Source organism: Chinchilla lanigera, unplaced genomic scaffold, assembly GCF_000276665.1.
Source record: "Chinchilla lanigera isolate Chin_1 unplaced genomic scaffold, ChiLan1.0 scaffold00100, whole genome shotgun sequence".
NCBI classification, from domain to species: domain Eukaryota; kingdom Metazoa; phylum Chordata; class Mammalia; order Rodentia; family Chinchillidae; genus Chinchilla; species Chinchilla lanigera.
In genome coordinates this window covers 2,601,424-2,613,107 of record NW_004955501.1, presented here as the reverse complement: position 1 = coordinate 2,613,107, position 11,684 = coordinate 2,601,424, and the positions used below count along the sequence as shown (strand labels likewise).

At 39.9% G+C, this 11,684-nt stretch overlaps 1 protein-coding gene across 1 annotated transcript in view; it reads right to left on the bottom strand.

Annotated features, from left to right (window-relative positions):
* The window catches only part of Msl2 (male-specific lethal 2 homolog (Drosophila)), a gene marked incomplete at its 5' end in the record, with an annotated part of 43,918 nt that extends 32,234 nt beyond the window's left edge, over positions 1-11,684 (bottom strand). Inside the window, 1 exon segment of the mRNA XM_005406780.2 lies at positions 11,293-11,684. Coding sequence (XP_005406837.1) covers positions 11,293-11,434 — 142 coding nt within the window.

Here is an 11,684-nt window from a genome sequence, read left to right as displayed (position 1 = left end):
TTTTTTTTTTTTTGGTACCAGGAATCAAATTGAGGACCTCACAGTTACCAGGCAAGTACTGCACCACTGAGCTAAATCCCCAGCCCTCAATAATCTTTAACTAAAAAAAAATACAGTCAAACACAACTGAGTATGTGGGTTTGGGGGGCTTTATTTAAGAGACAAGGCCATGCTACGCTACCCTGGATGGCACTAAACTCTTGGGTTCTAGCAATCCTTTTGCCTCAACTTCCCAAGTAGTTAAGACTATAGGCATACACTTCAGAGCACCTGGCCCATATTTCTATTCTAATCCAACTTCACCTTACCCAAAGGAGAAAAAAATAGTTTGTCCAAGTCACCAAGACAGATAATCTCATCCGGCCATATCTAAACAACCATGGAAGTATAAATAAAAATCCACACTTCTAGAGAAAACTGAAACCAGGCTGCTGGCAGAACAGGAAACTTAGTGACATTTATCTTTGCAAAAACACATAAAAAACTGTCTTCCAACAGTTGAATGGCAAATTTTACCACAGGCTTTGTGAATTGTTCCCAAAGAATTCTCTCCACGAAAAAATAGTCTAAACCAGGCTGGTAGTGCACACCTCTAATCCCAGCACTCTGAAAGGCTGAAGCAGGAAAATCAAAATTTAAAGTCAGCCTGGGCACTTTAGAGACTTAGCAAGACCCTGTCTCAAATTTTAAAACGATTGAGAATGTAACTTCAAGCCTGAGACAACCATAAAATCATTTAACACTATCCCATCCTTCTACTCTTTCTTCACAAGCCCAGACTTCATCTACTCTGATTTGTACCTTAAGTGCAATCTCTCCCAGGCACCTGACCTCTCTTCTCTCAAGCTTAAATAATATATTTCTAAAATCCCTAAAGGGATTTCAGCAGTAAGATATAGAAGATCTGAACAACTAAGAACTAACTTGTTTTCAAACATTCATCATCAATGATATAGATGAAGAATTTGTCCCTTCACATTACCTTTTTTAAAATCCCCTGAAGAGATTTTAAGAGACAGAACCTCATTATATGGCAAAAGCTGGCTCCAAACTCCTGGGTTCGATCAATCCTCTTGCTTCAGCCTCCACCTCCAGAATAGATGGAATTACAGACACACACACTACACCACACCAAGGACTCTGAAGAGTATTTTAATTGGGTGTCCTTATGTATTTTAATGTAGTCATAAACCACTGTGGTACATGCATGACTTTCCCATCAGGCAGTCCGAACCACCACTGGTGGTTAGTTATTCAACATCACACAATGGAAGACAAGCAAGAGCTCCCCAGCACCAAGACATGAATGAAAGGCCCCATCAAGAACACGTTAAGCCCACTTAATCGACCCTCTTCAGGTCAACCCAAAACAAGTGTTACCCCTTTCTTCACTTTTTGGTATGATCTGAGTCACCTTTTCTGCCCTTCAGTTTTTCCCATGCACATGTAGTAGCACACTGCCAGGTTTTATCAGTTTTTCAACACAATTCAGTACATCAAGTATATGCTACGTGAAAGCCCTGTGCTAGGTACATTTATAGGTACGTTTAAGAGTAGGAAATATTTAATCTATTCAAAGGGAGGTAAGTCCAACCATAACAAAGTATAACACAGCATAGAACAAAGAATTAAAAGACCATGATAACCATACAGATCAGTGGCAGCACATGTGTTGCAGCAAACTGTATCACTGAAAACTCTAAAAAGTTTACCATCACTGATACAGACGAAGAACTGTCCCTTCAGGTTATCTAATATTGTTTCTGTTCTTTCCACTTTCACCATTCTCTTCAGGTCTCTAATGTACATGCATCAGTTACCCTTTCCTAAGTGGGCTTCTCCCTATTCTAAAGCGTATTTGACGGCCGAATTAATCTTTTCTAAAATAAAATTTCAATAGTATCGTTCTCCTATTTAGTTTCTCAAACACTAACACACTGATTTGTAAATCTGACTCTCCATCAAGACAGTTAAAATGCAGATTATTATAAGCCCCTACCCACAGAGACTCCTATTCAATCAGTCTGATAAGGTTACTGAGAATGTGAATTTTAATGCACTACCTAAGTGATTTAGATTCAGGTGACCTACAAAGCATACTCCCCTTCCCCCCCAAAAAAGGTCTACAAGGTAAATGTCAAATTGCTTAGCCATGCATCAAGGCTTCCTACAAGGCCCCTAAGTAACTACCACAGGATGAGGGCTCTCTTACAAGGAGTATTCATTCCAGAAAAACTTCATTTTCTGCTCCCCAAAGAAACCAACTATGCCAGGTATGGTGGTACACACCTGCAATTCCAGCATTTGGGAGGCTAAGGCAGGAGCATCACAAGTTGCAGGCCAGCCTGGACTATATAGCAAGACCCTATCTTTAAAAAAAAAAAAAAAGTCTCAATCCAGAGAAGCCAACTATTCTCCCTTAAACCTTTCTGAAAATTTCCCTATCTGCACTATTCTTCTTGGCCCAAGCCCTGTAATTCCTACATCTCACCAGACTGAAGCAAAATTCTCCTGTCTAATTCTACAATACCATACTGCCTGCCTTGAACCATTACTTAAAATAGAATTATAATTAACTTCTCAGGTGGTTATATCATGACAAAGGACTATGGATCAAAACCTCTTTTGTCTCCCCATCAGCTCCCAGAACAACACATTTACAAAATCCTTTCCCAAAGGCAATTTGAGCCTGCATAAATATACCCAAGTAGGAATAAATTACTTTAGAACTTTGGAAATGTTAAAAACATGGTAAACCATAAAAAGGATGGTTTTCTTAGGAAAATAAATCAGTTACATGTATCTCAAATAAGTTTAGGGGTTGGGGATATAGCTCAGGGGCACTGCTCATGCTTGGCAAGCACGAGGTCGTGATTCCCAGTACCAAAAACGAAAAGTCAAAGAAGTTTATCTGCCAAGAAAATTATTAAACATTGTTCTTCCTTACTAATGTACAAAATCAAAATGTTCCCTAACTTCTTCCCAAATCAGAGACTGGGGCACGAGCTACTCAAGAGACTGAGGCAGGAAATCCTAAATCTGAAGCCAGCTTGGGCAATTTAGCAAGACTTTATCTCAAAATAAAAAGGGCTGGGGCCAAGCATAGTGGCATAAAACTGCAATCTCAGCACTTTGGATACTGAGGCAGGAGGATCGTTCCAAGTTGGAGACCAGCCTAGGCTACAAAGTGAGCTCAAGACCAGCCCAAACTGCATAGAGAGACCCTGTCTCAAAAAGACAAAAAATAAATTTAAAAAAAAAAAAAAAAAAAAAAGGGCTGGGGATGTAGCTCACTGACTGCTCCTTGGGTTCAAACCCCAGTAACACTTCAAAAAAATTCTTCTATAATGGAAAACAAGAGGCAAACTTAAGTCTCAAGAAAGAAAAACTAGTAAACCAACCTCTGGTTTAAGCCAAAGAGCTATACAGAAAATTTCTCAAATTTTTACATGTGAGCAAATGTTAATTCTGCAAGACATGGTGGCACAAGACTGTATATAATCTCATGCATAAGGACAGCAGGTTCAATGTTGGCCAATTTAGTAAAACCCTGTCTTAGAATAAAAATAAAGGCTGAGAGTGGTGGCACATGCTTGTAATCCCAGCACTTTGGGAGACTGAGGCAGGAGAATTACAAATTCAAGCCCCACCCAGGCAACTTAATGACTTAAGATTGTCTCAAAATAAAAAGAAAAAAAAAGGGTTAGGGATATAGCTCAGTGAAAAGATCCTGGGTTCAAGCCCCAGAATGGAGAGAGGAAAGTGAAGGGGAAAAAATAAAGGTGGCAGGTAGGAAAGGGGGACGAGGGAAGAAAGAAGGGAAAGGACAAAGGGGGAAGTGCAGGGCACAGGGAAGGGGAGGGGAAAGAAGGAAAGGGGCCCAGCATTCAAGAGGCTGAGGCAGAAGGATAAATTCCAGGCAAGCCTGGGCTACACAGCCAACTGAAGGTCAACCCGGATACATAGCAAGATTCTATCTCAGAAAAGAAAAAAGAAAAGGATCAGAGAGAATGGAACCATGTACACTATTGGGGAGATTATAAAATGGTGCACCCACCATGGAAAAACATGTATGATCCTCAAAATGTTAAAAACAGAGGTCCCGGGGCTGGGGATTTAGCTTAGCGGCAAAAGCGCCTGCCTGGCAAGTGCAAGGTCGTGAGTTCGGTTCCTGGTACCAGAGAAAAACCAAAAAAAAAACCAAAAAAAAAAAAAACAAAAAACAGAGGTCCCATAAGATCCAGTAAACCTACTTCTGGGTATAGGGTAACACCCTTATCCACAGAAATACATTCCAAGTTCCCCTGCAGATACCTGAAAACTCAAGTGTGTACTGAACCCCATGTTTTTTCCTACAGACATTTCAATAACAAAGTTTATAAACACAGTAAGAAATTAACAAAGAACCAATAAAACAATTATAACAATCTACTATAATGAAAAAATATATATACTATAATGAAAGTTATATGAATGCAGTTTCCCTAAAAGTATTTTCTTGTAGAGGCTGATGGTGTAACTCAATGGTACAGAGTAGGCCTCGCTGGTACACACAAGCAAGGCTCTAGGTTTAATACTCAGCACAAAAATAAAAATAAAAAATTTCTAAAAACCATGGCATACAACCTGTTTTCCTTAGTAAAAACTGTCACCTTTTCACTTAAAGAAAGCACTTACCCTTAATCTTTGGAATATTTGAACTGTCAGCATTACTTTTCTTATACTTTGAACATTATTTAAACAAGCATGACCCAAACAGAAGCACTGTAACACCAGGTATCTTGGACAGTGGATGTGATAACGAAGAAGGCTACTAATACTGGGTAGTATATACAGGGTAGATACACTGGACACAAAGGGCAATTCACACCAACGGTGGAAAGAGTAAGCCAGCACAGAGATTTTATCACACTGCTTAGAATGATGCGGAATTTTCCATACGTTGTTTTCAGAGTAGTTGACCACAGGTAACTGAAATTGTGAAAAGCAAAACTGCAAATAAAGGGAAACCACTGTACATACAAAAGAACTGAAAGCAAGCTCTCATAGCATTGTCCAAAACAGTGAATAGGTAGAAGCAACTCAAGGATAAACAAAATGTAGTACATGTAACAGAAATCCTGTCACATACTATGACATAAATTTTGAGAACATTATGCTAAATGAAATAAGTCAGTGACAAAAAGACAAACACTGTATGATTCCATTTATATGCAGTACCTAAAACAGTCAAATTTATAAGAAACAGAAAGGAGAAAGGTGATTCCAAAGGCTGAGCACAGGGGAAGATGCAGAGTTGTTGACAATGAGTATGTTTCTGATCTGCAAGATGAAAACATTGTGATCTCCACTAATATGAATATATAGTTAACACACTGAACTGTATACTTGAAAATTAAGATGGTTAACTGTTATACGCTTACCACAAAATTTTCAATGATAGTAGCATAAGAAAATTAAAATTTGTGTTAAATAAATTTAATGATCTAACAAATTTAATAATATAACAAATGCACAATTATTCAAAGAGCCCTTAATTTAGCTCCCATCTAGAAATGCAAGCCTGGTGTAATGCTCACCTGTAATTCCAGGTACCTCGAGGCTGAGAAAAGAGGAGCGTAAGTTTCACATCAACCAGGGAAACTCAACAAAACCCTAACTCAAAATTTTTAAAAAGGCAGGTACTGTGCACATGTCTCTTAATTCCAGCACTTTAGGAAACTAAAGCAGGAGGATCACAAATTCAAATCCAAACTGGACAAAGTAGCAATTTAGAAAGACCCTGTGTCCAAATAAAAAAAGGGCTGGTATGTAACTGAGTCCAAATGCCCTGGGTTTAATCCTTAGTATCACCAAATAAATAAATGGATAAGACAGATGAAAATAAAAGCAAAAAAAGTAGACAAGATATATTCTAAACCATTTAAAGTTATATATTCAAATTACATATTAGAAGATTCTTGCTATTTTCAGACAGATTTTGCTACTTGTAAGTTACTGCCTGCTCAGGCACAAAGCAAAATTATTTCTGCCAAAAAAGAACCAGACTTCCAGAACGAAGACTCTCGTGGACCGAGTGTGGTGGCACATGCTAATCCCTTGTGTGGTTCTTCTATTCAACCCAGTGTGGATCCACAACTGTTTTTACCAACAGTGGCAATATGAAAAAAATACAGATAATCAAAGTACTCTTTCACAGAATGCAATTTAATTTTAAAGGATATTCTTCATTCTTAGTGCACGTCCTTACTGCTTTGATACTGAAAAGTTCTTTTTCCTACAGTACAAATACTCATCTATTCAACAAACACTTGTTAAGCTGGACACAGTCACATAGGGTACTGTATACTGTTAAACAAATCAAGCAAGGCTCTCACCCTCAACCACTTATCTGTTTTTTTGGTCTTTTTTGAGAGAGGGTCTCGCTCTGCAATTCAGGCTGGCCTGAGCTAACTTTGTAGCCCCGGCTGGTCTTGAACTCCCAAGGATCCTCCTGTCTCAGCCTCCCCAGTGCTGGATTACAGAGGTGCGCCACCACGCCAGGCTAGGGAACCACTTATGTTTTGGTGAAATTTAAGAGCAGCAGTAAAGAAACAAGAAAAAAAAGAGGGCCGACACAGAGTTGCATGCTTGTAATCCCAGCACTCAGCAGGCTGAGGCATCCAAGGATCACCTTGAGTTTGAGGCAAACTTGGGTTACAAAGTGAGAAAAGGGCCTGTCTGGAAGACCCTGTTTCAGAAGGAAAAAAAAAAAAAAAAAAACATGGAAACAAAGCTTATGTAAATAAAGAAGGTTTCAGGGTTTGAGGGACAAGAGGAGAATGGGGAAAAAAGAAGCAAGACACATCACCTACAGGTACAAACTCCCTATGATGAATGTTATCATTATGTTTATCTAAAATGTACCAATAAAATAAAAAGTAAAAAACAGTTCTGCCAGAAAAAAGGAAAAAAAAAAAAAAGTAGCAGTAACAAAAGATGAAGCCTGGTGTGGTTCGTGCACTCCTGTAATCCCAGCACTTGGGAGGCTGGAGCAGGAGTGCTTTAGCAGCAAGACCCTATCTGAAAAAAACAACAAAAAAAGAAAAAGAAAAGGAAAGATAAGCTTTATATTTAAATCCTTAACTTGCAAAACAAAAACCTGGTCATCATTTGTCATCCTGTCAGAGGGGAAACCATCTCCAGCCTCTTCCTATTTTATAAATGAAAAATTAGACATCTAAAAGGTTCACAACCATTTTTCAGCACAACCACAGTCAAAATCATTTTGTTTCTAGACTCTAATTAAAACACCTTAAAAATATTCATCAACTTTGGACTCTTCAGTATCTCCCAGGAGTAGTTTCCAGCTCTAACAGGATTTCACATGATCAATCAAACTTTTATCATTTGAAGACTTCGAAGTTTAAAGCAAACCTAAAATCCCTAGGCATAATTTATCATTTCTCATGCCATCAAAAGAAGAGAAATTCTACTTCCTGATATTACAAATCAGGTATTTTTAACAGCAAGAAACTGACACTTAAAACAGTACTCAGCGATTTTTCTGGTCACTGTTTCTGTGCCCAGAAAGTACAATCAATTCTCTGGAACATGGCTGTTCCATGCATTAGAAGCTTTGAAAGGTTTAAATATACTAAGCAACTGAAAAACTGTGATAACTAACATTTCAAAGAACAATGATAACAGAACCTGTAATTTCAGTGAATAATCACGGTTTGACAAAAATTGACCTGACAGTAGTCTCTTTCCCTCACCTACCTTCTTCTACCTTTCTCAATTGTGCAAAGCTGGGGTATTAAGAACTTAGCACATATGACAGCCACTGAGTTTAAAGGTTTCTTGACAGTTTGAAGTTTTTTCAAGCCACTTAAAAGTAAGCCCACAGCCAACACAAATATGGATAAACTTAAAAGCAGGAAAAAAAAATTAAAAAGCAGGCAAAAAGTTCAAGCAACTTACCTAGTACATGGTGAGTGGGAAACCCAAGCCTTGTACCTAATTGTTAAGTGTGCAAGGCTATTTACCTTCCCTGACCTCTCACTTTCCTCTGTCATTAAAACCTGCGTTTTAAATAACTGGAGAGGGTAAAGCAGAAGCACAAAAATGTACTCTTAACATATTCTCTCTAAATATGACTTTATTACTATACATCAGAACAGTCAAACAAATACAAAAACTACATGTACTGTAAGTATCTTATGGCTAGAACACAGGGTTTTAGAGGTTTAGTGAACAAAGACAACTTTTTGCTGGAGTGAGCAAGGAATAATTCTGCAAGGGAGTTGAGCTGAACCTCCACAGAAAAGGGAGTGTATTTTAGGTAAAAATAACTCCAGGGAACAAAGATAAGGGAAAGAGAAAGGAAATACAAAAAAGCATGTTCGAAAAGGCAAAAATACTAATTTGGTTAAGCAGAAAAATTATGTAAGAATTTGTAGCCGGGTATGGTGGTACACACCTGTAATCCCAGCACTTGGAGGCTGAGGCAGCAGAATCACAGAGTTCAAGGCCAGCCTATGCTACACAGTGGTTCAAGGCCTGAGTCAAACATCAGCGATCCTGCTGAAATAAAACTCCCTATTTACAGCACCAAAAGAAAATTAAACTATTTCTGCATATTTATTATTTTCATAAGACTGCACACACATACAGTAATATGAGTTTATGGTTTTGACTAAGGAGAGAAAGTCTAGAATAGTACCTAGTACAAAAATAATTAAATGCTGGAACTGAATGCAAATAAGTGTTTTTTCTTTCTCTTGATACCTAGACTTGTGGCGCCAGGCGTGATGGCACACGCCTGTCATCCCAGCACTCCAGAGGCTGAGGCAGGAGGATCCTTGCGAGTTCGAGACCAGCCTGGGCTACACAGTGAGCTCAAGGCCAACCTGGACTACAAATCCAGACCCTATCTCAAAAAAAAAATAAATAAATAAATAAGTAAATTCCACGGATACCAGACTTGGGAGGAAAACCCTGATCTTACATCATTACTGAAATTTCATGCCAGTTACTCAATCATAAGGAAAAAAGTAGAACCAACAAATCTTTTCCCTAGGATGATGAGGGAGGGAGGTTTGAGCAAGGAAAAATTACAACGCTCCACTGTCAGAAAAAATCCCCCCTTGTGTTGCCAAGACTGGTTTTTTGTTTGTTTGTTTAAGAAAAAGGCCACAAGTAGGGCTCTCTTTTTAATATAGCTTTTACGTTAAATGCCATTCTTTGAAGCTCAAGTTAAAATTTGGGAAAATGTTTCCAATTAAACCACCACTATCCTGAAGCGAAAGACAGCCACTTAAAACCCCTACCCAGACCGTTCAAAACTACCATTTCCCCTTAGAGAGTTAAGTCCCACCCACCTACCAAAGAGGAGACCTATAAAATCTACGTATGATACCCGATAATGCTATCACTCAGTATAAATGTTTCAGCAGACAGGATGGGTTACTCTATACCCTCTTTCCCTGTTCTACCACAGTAGCAGTTACTCACTCTCCCTATCCCCACAAAAAGCTCTGTGGAGAAGGAAGTCAGGGCAGCTCCCAATCCTCGGCGCTCAAACCACCAAAAGTTGGGCTGTGCGGGATGTTACCCGTCCCTCCACCCAAAAAAAAAAGAGCATTCCAAGTGGTCTGTGTAATCCCAGCCCTCTGGGAGACTGAGGCAAGAGAATCACAAGTTTCAGCCCAGCTTAGGCTTGGGCAACTGAGCTAGCCCCTGTCTCAAAATAAAAAGTATATAATACGGGACTAGGGATGTACTTCAATGGGAAAATTGTGGATTCAATTCCAAGAGATGGAAAAAAGACACACAGAGAGAAGGAAGGAGACCGAGAGAGAGAAAGAGAAAGAGAAAGAAAGAAGAAAGATAGAAAAAAGCCAACGATTACAAGTGAGAGGAAGGGGACTGAGAATACAGCTTAATGTTGGAGCACTAAGCTAGCATGGGAAATCCTGGGTTTGATCAGAAAAGAAAAAGGTTAAGAGAAATAGGAGAAAGGCGAAAAAAGAGCAGAGAGATATCATGAATCAAAACAAATTCTCCACAGTACACTTCCCTCCCTAAAATTTAAACTGAAACTGATTCTAGCCCAAAGCTCTCATTAATAACTGAGGCCCAAGGCAGTTAACTGATTTGCCCTGGGTGACTGTTCCACTATAATGGTATTAATTGTCTGTTACTACTCATACTTAATCACTAACTCCTTCAGTTACTTAAATGATCACAGTATCATGTACAGTCTTCACCTCTTCTACACCTCTTCAGCATTTTGTCTCAGAGGTACACAAAGAATTCAAGACGAACCTCAAATACATGCTATTTCTGCTTTCTGCCCTTATTATTGCAAAATTTCTTTATCTGTGAAAGCCCGAAAGTACCTACATTTCTCAAGCTGACTAAACAGCTGGAGCAATAAAACCTCAAAATTTGGGGTAGAATAAGAATATTAAATGACATGTACTAGTGCTCTGCCTGTTGCCCATTCGTTCGCATTAATATTTCATTCTAGGTTTGTTGAAAAGCATGTATGTAATTATCATACATGCCCAGTTAACCCTAAATTATGATTCCCTTTTGAGACCTTATAATTAAACAATTTAGCATGTCTCTATCTCTTAAAAATAGCTTGAAAATATCCTACCCACGAATTTTTTTAAGCAAAAGCATCTAAAAAATAATCCTCTATCAGGCCACAGCTTACTAAAACTACAAAATAAGCACAAATTCCCAGCGCCTAAAAAAGTTACCATTGGTATCCCAAGGCTTGCAGGTGACCATCAAAGAACTCGTTGAAGAACCCAGGAAGGAAAGTTTCTCGCTAAATTGTCTCGCTGCGGATGCATCAGACTATACTACCAGTCCCACGTAACAGCAGTGTAGGAAAAATTCAAACATGCTACACGTCGAGGTCTTACCCATGTTTAAGCACCGTTCGAACTCAACCCGGCCCTGCCGCCAGGGCTGAGGGGGAAAAACTGTGTCGGCGTATCTTAAACCCGTTTAAAACAACACGTGATCAACCGAGGTGAATTAAACTGTTTTGGATCTTAAGGCCGCCGTACAAAGCGGTCCGAAAGGGTTCACTGCCTTTCTGAAACGCCGGGCAAGTCCCTCGGCGACTTTTCGAAACTAATGATCATTACTGCTGCACGAATAACAAACGCTGCATAGGAACCAGCCGCCGTCGAACCGTTCGCGTTACCACTGCCCGGAAGGCTAAAAAAAGACAAAAACAAAACAACAACAACAAAAAAAGCAGGGAAAAGAGAATTGTAAAGGGCGTCTCACCGCAAACGCAGCACGAGAGCGACTGTCTGAAGTAAGGCAAGAGCCTGTTAATCTCCGTAAACGCCTTGGGGTCTCCGGGGTCGTAGTTGAGCACTAGGCGGCTCGCGGAAATGTAGAGAGCAGTGGCATTCACGGGGTTCATTGCAGACGCTTCTACACCAAGGGCTCCCGGTTGAAAAAAAAAATCCGGATCCAACTTTGTAGGCAGCCGCGGAACAATGGCGAACGGGCAGCGATCCGGAGGAACTCAGAGCGGAACCATCGGCCACAGCGGCGGCCACAGCCCGTGCGCGCGTGCGGAGCCGCGGCGAGCCTCCCGCACATGGGGCCGCGACGCCCCTCCTCCGGCCCGAATCCACACCCAGCAGCGCGGCGGGGCGGCGTGCGAGTCC